This window comes from Callionymus lyra, chromosome 8 (genome assembly GCF_982586985.1).
Source record: "Callionymus lyra chromosome 8, fCalLyr1.hap1.1, whole genome shotgun sequence".
Taxonomy (NCBI): Eukaryota; Metazoa; Chordata; class Actinopteri; order Syngnathiformes; family Callionymidae; genus Callionymus; species Callionymus lyra.
In genome coordinates, this window is record NC_141825.1 from 26390080 (window position 1) to 26403405 (window position 13326).

At 38.7% G+C, this 13326-nt stretch overlaps 2 protein-coding genes across 5 annotated transcripts; both read right to left on the reverse strand.

Annotated features, from left to right (window-relative positions):
- LOC148074415 (G/T mismatch-specific thymine DNA glycosylase-like) lies at positions 1-8066 on the reverse strand. Of its 4 annotated transcripts, none has more exons than XM_087796756.1 (10): positions 7955-8066; positions 7680-7779; positions 6313-6653; positions 4826-5022; positions 4691-4760; positions 3175-3310; positions 3014-3096; positions 1734-1828; positions 1480-1651; positions 1-1410 (listed from the first exon to the last, which is right to left on the reverse strand). In XM_087796756.1, exons 2-10 carry the CDS (start codon positions 7760-7762, stop codon positions 1337-1339), a joined length of 1251 nt encoding a protein of 416 aa, XP_087652882.1. In that variant the 5' UTR covers positions 7763-7779; positions 7955-8066; the 3' UTR covers positions 1-1336. The 4 variants fall into 4 exon arrangements, with proteins under 4 accessions (XP_087652882.1, XP_087652883.1, XP_087652884.1 ...); XM_087796757.1 differs by having other exon boundaries at positions 7680-7740; positions 7955-8063; XM_087796758.1 differs by lacking the exon at positions 7680-7779 and having other exon boundaries at positions 7955-8063.
- A 281-nt stretch (positions 8067-8347) lies between these two features.
- On the reverse strand, positions 8348-10644 carry uqcc6 (ubiquinol-cytochrome c reductase complex assembly factor 6). Its single transcript, XM_087797826.1, has 3 exons — positions 10561-10644; positions 10367-10493; positions 8348-8667 (listed from the first exon to the last, which is right to left on the reverse strand). The coding sequence occupies exons 2-3, from the start codon at positions 10472-10474 to the stop codon at positions 8572-8574; spliced, it is 204 nt and encodes a 67-aa protein (XP_087653952.1). The 5' UTR covers positions 10475-10493; positions 10561-10644; the 3' UTR covers positions 8348-8571.
- Between the last annotated feature and the right edge of the window lie 2682 nt (positions 10645-13326).

Here is a 13326-nt window from a genome sequence, read left to right on the forward strand (position 1 = left end):
TTTGGTGCTTTTTTTTTATTTTTTCAAACCCAAATCAAAGATGAGTCATTAAAAATAAATGAAAGAAATAACTCGTCAGCATTTATAGTGCATGTGATGGGAGACCAGCCCCAGATCTGAAAAAGCACCTAAACAGTCGCCATGTTTGTGCTTGTGTTGTGCTCGTGTGTGTGTTTTTGTGTGTGTGTAGTGGGGCAGGATCCCGTATGTCGCCACCTACAGGCCTGGCGCAGGAACTACATCTTTTTAGTCGCTTTCAGTGGATCTTCACAGTGAACAGTTTAAACATATATGGTCTAAGAACAGAGGTCGTACTTTCATGCGTTGACTCTGGTCCGGTACAAATAAACGAACCTCTCGTCATCGAACTCAACACACACGAGTGTGACAACATGACAAAGTGATGAACAGCAGAGTCTCTTTTAAACATCTGTGACGGTAACACGCCCTAAATATAACGTACGGGTGTCGTCGCCGTTAACATGATGTAGAAGCAACACTTACATTGATGATACAAAACAAATCATTTAGCACCGATTAAAAGAATAATAGAAAGCATACGAGCTCATTATCAAACATTCATTACAGAGAAATAAAATAGTTTAAAAAGTTTTTTTTTTTCTTCCAAAGATCTTCTATGCTTTAGTTTCTGACGTTCAGGTGCTTTACTGCAGAGCGAAGCTAGAGGGTGAGAGTCGGTGGTTTGTTGCCGCGGTCGAGTCCTCCCGGGATCAGAATCGGGCCGTTGACCACGCGGCAAATGAGGTATTTGTTGGACGTTTAATCTCAAAGATGGACCATAAACATCAAGACCGACTTCCCATTTAATCATTCCCACTTTTATCTGCAACTTCTTTCACGTTCACTCGTTCGTTTTCTGCCTCTCATTTCCTTTTTTTTTTAGGGAGGGTCACGTCATTTGTTTTCTGAATTTGGTCTGGTGTCTAATCCCGGCTACTCAGGTGCGAGGGACACCCTGGAAAACCCCTGAGTTATCACCATAATCTCAGGTTCTACGAATTGGTGCGAAGCCCTCTAACTAATAGTGAAGTGGTTAGTGGGCGGAGCACCAAATGACGTAGAACCCACCACCCTGTCTCAGTACACACGCTCACACCTGTACGTTTGTGGCCTGTGGGAGGAAATCTGTGGGCGTCACTTGTTGGAGTGGCGAGAGTGGAACGATCCAAGGAACGATGCAGAGATGCAGAGATACAGAAACAGAACATGCTGATCCTAACATAAATAAAACCAGAGAACCCCCAGTACCGTACACGTATATAAAAAACAAAACAAATATTCAGCAGAAACCATGAGTCGCACACGTCCAGTTGTTCTAGAGTCGAGCACTGCAGCTCTCGTACTCCGGGTCCAGCTGCTCCTCTTTGATGGCCAGTCTCTTCGCGTCCTCTGCAGGAGATGAAACAACGACAGTCAGACTCGTTTTATTTCAATATTATAACAGCAATGATCTTTGACCTTTAGCCAGGTGAAGGTCGAAGGAGTATTCCGTCTCCTTCACGTCCACGCTGGGCTTCACTCCTTTTATTTGGTCTCGTAATTCCTTCAGCTTGATGTAGAAGTGAACTTTGTCCTGTGCGCGCGGGAACTGAGCGCATCGTGGGCTCGACGACGGCATCAAATAACAAACCTTAAAAAGAAATGAATGAAATTTCACACAATTCGTTAAAAAAATCAAGATTTTTAATTTGTTTATAAATAATAATTTTTACCGTGGCCGTGTCTGGGATTTTGTAGGGTTGCAATCCAAACTCCAGATTCTTGGTTTTCACACCAAAAACTTCTTTGCTGAAAATTTCATAAATTCCTAAAAACCATCAAAACAAAAAGACAAAAAAGAAAAATCATCATCAGTATCATGTGTAGTGTTTGTAAGTGAAGCTTTGGAAATAACATGGTGAAAAAAACAAGTTGGATAAAAAGCCATCGCAGGTACATAAGTAAGTAAGGGCACAGGTCAGCTACGATAGATGCAACACTAATAGACTCAGGGACTCATTCATTCCTCGTGCTTAGATTGTATCCATCCATCAACACGATAAGATTTCTTAAATAACTATGTACAAATGACAAGTGCATGGATTGATCACACGTCTTTAAGATTTGAGAGTAAATTGTAAGACATGAATTACAGAAGTATTTCGAGGCCACCATTTTTTTTACCATGTCATATCTTAGGCTACTTAGTCATGTGACCAAAATGACTAGTATTAAAAAAACATCTTATGTCCGATTCGCACAGTATGACCTGGGGACGTCTGGTAATTTGTAATAATTGCGAAAATGTTTGAGTTTTAATCCCATGCGAATGCGTCATGTCTGTCATTTGTATTGTAATAATTACCTTCTGTAATTCACCAAACACAGACGTCAGGTGATAATACTAAACCCGTGTGAATCTGCATGTCTGTGTTTGTAATTCTGAATGCCACATATGTCACTAACACTCGCCATTGTGTTATTTACTTCCGCTTTCTTATTTTGAAGGGGTTCAAAAGGAAGTAGATGGAGTTCGTTATTGTTGACGAAAGTAAAGAAGACGTGCGCGCTGCACAGCTACAAACTAAGTTGTTGTTGTTTCCCACACGAATACACTCGGTTACACTACTGTGTCTCTTCTGTAAGAATAATGTTGGAGCACATTTATGTGCAGCTCTCACTGTTGAGCGTCTGCACAAGTTGAGAAACGAAAGAAAATAAAAGGTTGTTCACTTTATATTCTCTAAACCAAGAACGCTTGGTTACACTAACTTTCTCTTCCAGTAATTGCTTTTTACATGTGTATCTCTAGGTAATGTCAGTAAAAATTACTATTTTACAGACGTCCCTTATCCCGTGTGAAAGAACTTAAAATAACACAGAGGAGGTCATTTACAAAACACAGAGGTCCTCAGGTAATACTTATCCCGTGACAATAGGGATTTTATCCCAAATATCTTTTGAGGATTTCAATAATTTGATGAATATTTATGTCCAACATGATAAAACACACCTTTCCCATTGAAAGCTGCGATCAACGGCTTATACTTTTTCAACTTCTCCAGCAGAAGTCGTCCTCCTTCTCGAATCTCTTTACTAGGGCAACAGAAAAGTGAGAGAATAAGTTCATCTGTCGCCACATTACGATTGTGCTGATGAGATTTCTGTAAATACTTGGACAGATCTTTGCTGCCGGGCGTCGTTCTCTCCACGATGTTCGTGAAGCCGATGCTGTACTTGTCCGGCAGGCTTTTGTCGGAAAGGAAGTTGAGCTGCTCGTCGGTCAGACCGGAGAGAAACAAACACTTCCCTGAAACATAGAAGGATAAAGGAAAAGCATGAATAAAAGTGACTTAAGATGTTTCTTGAAGGAGTTAAGGATGAGAGAAATGTGAGTTCTTCTACTAGAGCGGCTCAGAATTCTGGCTGCAGAGTTTAGTATGAACTGCAGGCGAGACACATCCTTCTGGTTTAGACATGAAAATAAACTGTTACAATAACAGGTGTTTTAATTTGAAAAAGAGACATCAAAGTCATATTAACGTGCGTCTCTTGACATATCGAGATTCAATTTCAGTCAAGTCTAGTCAACAAACTAACCTGTAAACTAGTGAGAATGAGTACAACAGAAGGTTTATGGGGGACCATGTTGTTGTAGTGAAAGTGTTCTTGCTGATTCAGCAGTTCTAGTGAGATGTATCTATATGCACTTAAAGGTATAGTTCAGACAAACGTCAAATTTCACACTTTTTCTACTCGCACTCATGTCGACTAGAAGCTGGGATTCTTAGACCTACTGATGTAAACGCACATTCATGCTAATGTAGCAACCGGCGCTCCCTTTTCTACAAACCTCTAAATCTTATTGAAGCTGCGACACACTCAAGATGTAGACTTCTTTGTTTTTTTTTCCTGAAGTCCTAGCTTCAACCCAAGATGGAAGTTGGGGACGTGCAGTACGGAGGTATTTGGATGTTTTTGAACGGGTCATTTTGGACAAAGAAAAGTGAGCATCGTCGCTACATTAGCATGAAATATTAATTTTTATCTGTAACTAAAAAAAAAGACATGGATTACTCTGAAAAATAATCCCATCCCTTAGTCGACATGAGGGCGAATAGAAAATAAGTGAGGTTTCAATTTTTTACTATCGCTTTAACGCTTGCAGGTCGTGACATTTTTTGTAGTTGTTTTGATCTGTCGGTGTGAAAATAATGTAGACGTTAAATGCTCAACAATGCAAGAACGTTCCGGGACACCTGGTTATACTAACTCTTCAAGAAGAACCAGAATTACGTCTGATCATCCACAGCATTCATTTTCTATCGCTTGATCCCTTGTGGGGGTCGCGGGGAGACTGGAGTCTATCCCAGTTTCATAGGGCGAGAGGCAGGGGACACACTGGACAGGACGCCAGTCTGTCTCAGGACACACAAAGACAGACAACCATTCACACACACACTCATACCTACAGACAATTTCCCCAAAGTTCTCAATCAACCTCTGTATGATTTTGGACTGTGGGAGGAAACCGGAGTGTCCGGAGTAAACCCACACAACACGGGGAGAACATACTAACTACACACAGAAAAGGTCACAAGTTGGCTCGACCTGGAAGTGAACAAGCAACCTTCTTGCCACATCTACAGACAGCAGCACAATATGAAAGTCAAATTCAATACAAACGCACAGAAATGGTTTCCTGGGTTCGGATAATGATGTCCTTTGTAGGCGGACAGTAGTCCTGGGTTGATACCAATCTGAGGAGGAAACAGAGGCAAAGTTCAGTTAAACGTCGACATTATGATGTAGAAAATCGACTCACTATCAGGATATCCAGGTTGTGTGTTATGACGTCAGGCAGGGTTTTGGCCATGACCTCCGTCAACGACATCCCGTTGAAGCGGTTGGCGGCCCTCTTGGCCTTCTTGGCGAGCTCCTCCGGACCGTCCTGCTGCTTGGAGTTCTCGTGGGAGTTCTGTTTGGGTGGACGACCTCGCTTCTTCTTCACCGGGACCTCGGCTGAGGCGACACAATGACAACCACACACTGAGTGACGGATTAATAATAATAACATTCTTCGTTAGCATGTACGGTGATGATCGCAATATCATGTTTAACCAACAAAATGGTGAACTCCCATGATGCATTTCTACACACCGCGAGCTTGAATCTTATTAAACACACATTTATCTACAATTGTTAATTAATTAGGAATGTGAAAAAATGTGAATATACTTAAATATTCTCTATACTGTCATTTTCTATCCTTTATTTGTTATTTTATGATTAACATCTATAAACTCACAGCCTTTGTTCATTTTTGTTTTGCAAATAAACCTCCGGCTGCTAAATGCTAGCCGTCGTTACGTCCTCCTCGGCTTAAAACACAATGAAATCCTGCATGATCCCAGCGAGGACTGAGCACGAGAGGATACAGTGAGTCCAGCAGCTTTTTAAAGCCGATTTTGGACATATTTTGGTTTAAAAACAAATGAAAGCAGTTACTACTGAGCACGAGAGGATACAGTGACTCCAGCAGCTTTTCAAGCTGATGTTTGGACATATTTTGGTTTAAAAAAAATGAAGGCAGTTACTACTGAGCACGAGAGGATACAGTGACTCCAGCAGCTATTTAAAGCCGATGTTTGGACATATTTTGGTTTAAAAACAAATGAAAGCAGTTACTACTGAGCATGATAGGATACAGTGACTCCAGCAGCTTTTAAAGCTGATTTTTGGACATATTTTGGTTTAAAACAAATGAAAGCAGTTACTACTGAGCATGAGAGGATACAGTGACTCCAGCAGCCTTTAAAGCTGATTTTTGGACATATTTTGGTTTAAAACAAATGAAAGCAGTTACTACTGAGCATGAGAGGATACAGTGACTCCAGCAGCCTTTAAAGCTGATTTTTGGACATATATTGGTATAAAAAACAAATGAAAGCAGTTACTACTGAGGACGAGAGGATACAGTGACTTCAGCAGCTTTTAAAGCCGATGTTTGGACATATATTGGTATAGAAAACAAATGAAAGCAGTTACTACTGAGGACGAGAGGATACAGTGACTTCAGCAGCTTTTAAAGCTGATTTTAGGGACCTATTTTGGTTTAAAAACAAATGAAAGCAGTCACTACTGAGCACGAGAGGATACGGGAGATGTTCAAGTCATCGTTACTGAGAGTTTAGTTAAGAGGGACGGAAACTAATGTGCAATGTTTCGTTTGTACGTTCAAACAAATGTTATTTACACTAGTTTGTTTAATGAAAACTGAACTTCCACGTCATGTCGGGATGAAACACTCACCTGGAGGTGGAGAAGGGTGGTGAGCTGGAAGAGAAGGCACCGGTTTGACGTCGACCTGCTGAAGCTGCGACTGACACGGGGACGAGGGCTGAGGTTGTAGTTGCTGCTGCAGATGTTGCTGTGGCTGCTGCTCCCACCGGATGTTCTCCTGGAACTCCGGCTTCACGTCGCGGCCCGGGCGGGTCCAGCTCTGGTACGAGGGCTCGTGGTGCTGAGGAGGTTCCCGGTGAACCGACAGCTCCGTCATCACCGGCTCCTCCCGGAGTCCCTCGGTGTAATGAGCCATACTTTGGTACGACATCTCCAGCTGAGCCTCAGGATGCTGCTGGTTGGACTGGTACCTAATAACAGGGAAACACAACACGACTGAGAACAAATGTAACATGACTTGAGGCTTTGAGGACAATGAGGTAAGAATCATGACAGAGTCTGCATGCTGGGGTCCAGAAGATGTTTTTGGAAATACATTTGCGAGTTCAGACAACTTAAATGAGTCTTTACGATACAAATGTAACAAATGAATGACATGCCAAGAGAAAATAAACATAAACCAACAGAGTTCATGAGCATGAAAACATGAGATGTGTGTTCATTCAGAAATCAGTAAAAGATTAAACAATAAATGATCTAGTGTTAGTAACTTTAAGTTGATATTATTTCATACATTAACAGTAGGAGCGTGTATCGGCAACATTGATACAATATATACAATATATTGTATCATGATACTGTAGGAACGAGGATATAGTTGTAGTATTCTCGAGAATTTCTGTTGCGGGTCATCAATAAAGTATATGAGTATATAAATATGTCCAACAGCTTTAAATGCTGCTGGAGTCACTGTATCCTCTCGTCCTCAGTAGTAACTGCTTTCATTTTGTTTTTAAACCAAAATAGGTCCAAACGTCCGCTTTAAAGACTGCTTGAGTTGACTGTATCCTCTCGTCCTCAGTCCTCGCCGGGATCATGCAGGATTTCATTGTTCTTTAAGCCGAGGAGGACGTAACGACGGCTAGCATTTAGCAGCTGGACGTTTATTTGCAAAACAATGAACAAAGGCTGTGAGTATATACATGTTAATCTTATATAAACCGAATTATTTTATTTTATACAAAAAACACAAAAGAAATAAGAAAATCATGAAATAAAAAAAAAACATAAATGAAGGATAGAAAATGACAGTATAGAGAATATTTAAGTGTATTTTTTCACATTCCTAATGAATTAACAATTTTGTATAAATGTGTATTTCATAAGATAAGGAGGTTTTTCTAGTGTCTTCACAGAAGAACCTGCAGTTGTTGGAGGATCAAGAAAGAAAGAAAGAATGAAAGATGGATTGATGTCTGTCTTCAGCTCCAACTCACCACTGCTGGAAATAATCCGAGGCAACCGTCAAGGATGTGAACTGGTTGTCCTCCATCATACCTGTTGGTTTATGTGAGTTCATTGATACTATGTCCACTTCTGATGATTAGAAATAAGAAATATTGGAGTTTCTGGTTACAGACATCGCGTGTAAATATTGCCATTTGTTTCCGCTGCAGCCGCGTCTGGCGAGGAAACCATTCATTTGGAATAAAACACGTCGAAGAAGCTTCAGAAACGACGACACACGTCACACGCGCGCGACTCTGCGTACCTGTGGAACATCTTCCGAGGGTTTCCCGAGTGTCTGCGGGAATATCGGCGAGGATTTCAAAACAAAGAGGCTTTAAAACGACAACACAAAAGCGTCCAGCGGTAGACGATCCGGGATGGCCACACGATCTGCGTGCGCATGCGCGCGCCTGCGCAGTCGCCCGTCTAGAGGGGGAGGTCGCCATGTCATGACGGCGAGTCGAGAGGGACATGTTAATAATAATAATAATAACAATAATAATAATAATCATAATAATAAAACAATAACAATAATGAATACAACTCGCATGGTGTTCCATGATACTATACACATGTGTAATGTTATTTTTCAAATAATAGTTTTATGGTCATCGGCTTAGAGGGATAAAATACAAACAGTTCAGATACAAATGAAAAGCGTTTTTAACATTTATTGAAAACTGACTATTACTGGTCAAATGAATCTCTTCGCCTCTAGATTATACCAAAAAACATGTTGACACTTTGGAGTGAGACAGAGTTACAAAAATAAGTCCAAATCCTCCTGAAGTTCTTTCTTGACGTCACATCACGACAGTACAGGTGTTGAATTATAACAACAGGTGACTTTTGACTCCATGTTCATTAAAGTCTGTTCCTTCAGCTCTTTAAATCTTTCAACGTCCTTTCTCTGGCTTCATTGCCCAGCAGCGCCGTTTTCAGCTCTCCAGGCTTCGGTGGAACTTCTGGTATACTCTGAAAATAAAAGAAACACACGTTAGTCGTCTCTGTTTTATACATGTGTGTTTCTAACTTATATTGAATATTGTTAAGTTTGTTTTCAGCAGCATGACGTAGTGTGTGTGTCAACTAGAGAGAGTCTGAAACCATTATAGCAAAATAATATTAATTACATATGTAAACAGTATATATATATATATATATATATATATAAATTATTTAAAAATAAAATGTAACACAACAGTATTGTTATTTCTTAAATGTGTCAACTGTATGTTTGATCTTAATCTTAATCGTATGCATTTAAGTTTATTTATCCACTTTATTTCTATTCCTTTATCCACTGTTGGATAAATTATATCTTATTTTAACTGACTATCAATGTCACTAAAACACAGCAAACACTTGAACAGATTTAATTTCCCTCGTCGTCTCCGTTATTAACTAAAATTTTTAATCAAGAGAATGTAAAATACACAATTCTAAACAATAACCATCTTTAAGACAAAACAAGATCACGAAAACACGGTAGTCAAGCCATCACCCAGTCGGAGTGCAATAAATGTGTTTTGCGCGCATACACTGCTTATACGTCATTTGGTGCTCCGCCCTCTAACCGCTTCGCTATTGGTTTATCCTCAAGGCCCGCCGCACTTCCTCCAACTGAAAACTCAGGGAGAAAGGTGGCTGCTGAGCGACGAGGTTAGAGGGCTTTGTATCAATTCGTAGAACCTGAGATTATGATGATAACTCAGGGGTTATTATCCAGCAGTCTCTTTCATACCGTAAACACACGAAGCTCCTTAAAAGTAAGAGAAACAAGTAATAGTTAATTTTCGCGAATGAATCCAAATATTTCCATTAATGAAACTGAATTTGCATTCAAGATATTCAATATTTTAAAAGTTTTAAAACGTTCCTATAAATCTCAATGTGTGCAGTTTTTAAATGTGTGTAGAGAAAACACCCCTAGTTTGGCATGACTGAAACTTATGTAGACTGAAGTAGACTACCTGAATAATAGACTCAGGAAGTTTCATGACATTCTATTGTATACTTTCAGAATAAAAGCCATTTTAAATACTCTTAGTATGATGGATTTTTGCTGTTATTAAATGTGTGTAGAGAAAATACCCCGAGTTTGTCTTGGCTGAAATGTATATAGACTGAAGTAGACTACCTGAAAAATAGACTCAGGAAGTTTCATGAAATTCTATTGTGTACTTTCAGAATAAAGGCTCTTTAAATATACTCATATTTATAAGAATATATGCAGTTTTAAAATGTGTGTAAATAAAATACCCCTAGTTTGGCATGGCTGGAACCTATGTAGACTGAAGTAGACTACCTGAATAATAGACTCCGGAAATTCTAGCCTGTACTTTCAAAATAAAGGCCCTTTAAATATACTCCTATTTATAAGAATGTATGCTCTTTTTAAATGTGTGTAGAGAAAATACCCCTAGTTTGGCATGACTGAAACTTATGTAGACTGAAGTAGACTAACCTGAATAATAGAATCAGGACGTTTCATAACATTCTATTGTGTACTTTCAGAATAAAAGCTATTTAAAGTACTTCAAACTTCAACTCCGAAAGAAAGATAAATAAAAACAAATAAAGAGTCACTTGATAAACTTATGAAAAGCCACTGGTTTCATTCACGACCTGACAACAGAAAGACATAAAAGTGAAGATCAGACAAGATTCTCACCAGGTCTGGTTGATAGTACACGTGCACGAACTGAGCTCCAGCGAACATGGACAGCGCGCACGCTCCGAACATCCTGATGTACCGAGACCAGGACACTCCAGCCGGCATGATCACGACTCAACTCACCCTGGAGGACGATAGATCCAGAATGAACACGAGCAACAATTTGTAACATAAACGAAGGTTTGACTTACACAAGAACAAATAAACACATGTTAGAAGGGAAGACACTGTTGTTGTCATTGAACTGTCACTGGAGCTCATGCGCATGGTTTATACAGGAGAGAGCGCTCACTCTGACAGAACTATATGCGCAATACCCGTCGCGATTACTTAGAATTTACATTTAATTTAGGTCCAATCTCCCTTTTATTGTAAGTTTGATAAAAATAAATCATGTCCTTGCGATACAAATTGGAAAATAATAAATTAAATAAACCTCAGCGTAAGATATCTTACTAATATATACAAGCTTTGGTAGTTTTCTTCTTCTGCACAAATATGTCGTTTGATTATATTTGCCCGCTGGCGCCACTCAGCGGTTATGATGTGAAGATATATGTATATGGAGTTTATGGGTTTAGAACAGTGCCAGCTTAAATAAATAAAACATAAACATAACATATATTGGATGTAATTCTTTCATAGTGAAGTAGGAAAACCACGCAGCATTGGAAAACATTTAATAAAAATAAAACGTTCAAGAAACTCATGTATTTCTATTACAATATTAATTTTTCAAACTCTAGCTCTTGAATTTTCTACTCTAACATTATTTTTTTTAAGCCAATATTAAATGCCAATTTAAGCCCATACAGGTCTGGCTAACTGCAATATAGTTCAAGTTCTTTTATTGTCAAATATACATGTATCAAGGCATACAGAATACATTCAAGTTTAGTTCTCTCAGATCCAGGTTGCAAAACATGAAGTAGACAATGAAGGACATTGAAAATAAATAATAAATAAAAATAAATGATCAACCAAATGAAAATAAATAATCAACAATACTTCAATAATTAACTAATAATCAGAATATCAACAAAAAACAAAGTTAAGGCACAGGTAGTGCAAGCGGAGGTGTAAACTGTATTATTATGCAGCATATATTTTTGTGTGTATATATATATACTTGGATGTGTGATGGGAACAACAGGACCCCATGATGTTGAAGGAATTCAGAAGCCGCTTGAGTGACAGCTCTGGCCTTCAGCCGCCATGACAACCTGTGATTGTTGCCGTGGAAGTTCATGCCTGGATGAGTTGTGACTTTTTGGCGATGAAACAAAACATATTTTTCCTTTAAACACTTGTTTTGATAATCTCAGAAGGTAAGAAGTCAGTCAACTTTAGAGTAACATGTCATTTCTACGGAGATATAGAGTCGACCAGAGATCGTGTGATTAAAGGCTGCGATAAACAACCTGAAGGAAGGTCAACGCTGGAGTATCTCACGAGCCTCTCCCCGAGAAGTCTGTTAATTTTTAATGAGGCCTTTTCGGCTCTTGCCAGGAGGAGAAGAAATACAAGGATGGGTCCAGGTCTGCTTATTACTTAGAAGGTTTATGATCAGCAGTCAATCTGTCTGATGCCTTTAATTAGTTAAGACGCTCGTTCTGACTCCGTCCAGACGAACAACATTCACACGACCGGTACATGTACCAGCTGAGGATTTTAAAAGTACTGTACGTTATAAGTTGAAAGAAGACGCAACATCCACAACATTCTTTAATTTCCTGTGAACCCAAAAAATGGTAGAATACCACAAATTTTACTCAAGTAATAGTACTTTTTGAAACTTATTTTGACTTACATTAGTTGATTTATGTTGATTAGTTACATTGTTAATTTACAGCCTTGATTAAAACCTGCTTATTCAATATTATCGGTATCTTAGTTAAAACAGATGAAAAGGAATAAAATTGATAATTGAGTTGATAGAAATGAGTGTATGTGCGATAATATTTGTGTTAGAAACTGAGTATGATCTGAATAGTTTTACAGTGAATGAACGAACGAAGACAAGAAAGTGATCCTTTTTTTCTTATATAAAGAAACTTCATTTTCCTCAAGTGTTGTCCTGCACGGTTATTTTTGAACGTTGTTTTTTCTACACTTTTTGTTTACATTAATATTATTAAAGTAAAAGAAAAAAGTAGTCATTCAACTAATGACTTGAGTAGCATTAAAAAAATTACTTGGTAAAAAGCACTAATGAGGAACTGTTGAGGAACATTTTATTTATTTGTTAAAGTGCATTTGTTCATTATTCCAATTGAATTACTGCTTATCCAGGTCCGGGTCGCGGGGGCAGCAGCTTCAGCAGGGAGGCCCAGACTTACCTCTCCGAAGCTACATTGTCCAGCTCTTCCCCGGGGACCACGACCATATCAAAGTTTTCTCGAGACTCTTCAAAGTTTAAACGACATGACATCATCCTGCAAATCACAGTGAGACAATGAATCGACACAAAGAGCCGAGTTCTTTCCATCGTTAAAATAAAAATATATCAATAAATGAAACAAAATACATTTATTAAGTAATGAATGAATAATTAACAATAATAACTTTAAAAGAACAGTGATATTCACTTAAATGTTAGAACCTTAAAGCAAATACAATCCATAAAATATGAACTAAATAACTTAAATGACACTTATTTCTAACCTCTACTTATCTACCCGCTCACATGCAGAACTACCGGTAGTTACATTGAACCCATACATTTATTAAATGTCCTTTCGATGATAAATAATATTTATAATAAGAATAATAATAATATGCTTTATGTGCTGATCATCGAATAAATATAGTTAAGTTACAATGTATATTTCTTTCAATTTCAGTTTTGCGACGCCAAATTAAACCGGCGCTGATCTAAGCCCATTAACTAAACTAGAATGATGCAGAAGTAAGAAGACACATGATGGAGAGAAGGAGGGAAGGAGGGAAGGAGGAGG

Bases quoted from the DNA above. Each gene is read 5' to 3' on its own strand.
- LOC148074415 (XM_087796756.1), bottom strand. From the start codon at position 7,762: ATGAACTCACATAAACCAACAGGTATGATGGAGGACAACCAGTTCACA. The intron at 5,023-6,312 runs GTGAGTGTTTCA...GTGTCGCCTCAG, and splicing joins CCACCCTTCTCCACCTCCAG to CCGAGGTCCCGGTGAAGAAG. The intron at 3,311-4,690 runs GTGCGTTTGTAT...TCTATGTTTCAG, and splicing joins GAACCCAGGAAACCATTTCT to GGAAGTGTTTGTTTCTCTCC.
- uqcc6 (XM_087797826.1), bottom strand. From the start codon at position 10,474: ATGCCGGCTGGAGTGTCCTGGTCTCGGTACATCAGGATGTTCGGAGCG. The intron at 8,668-10,366 runs GTGAGAATCTTG...TTTTATTTTCAG, and splicing joins TGTACTATCAACCAGACCTG to AGTATACCAGAAGTTCCACC.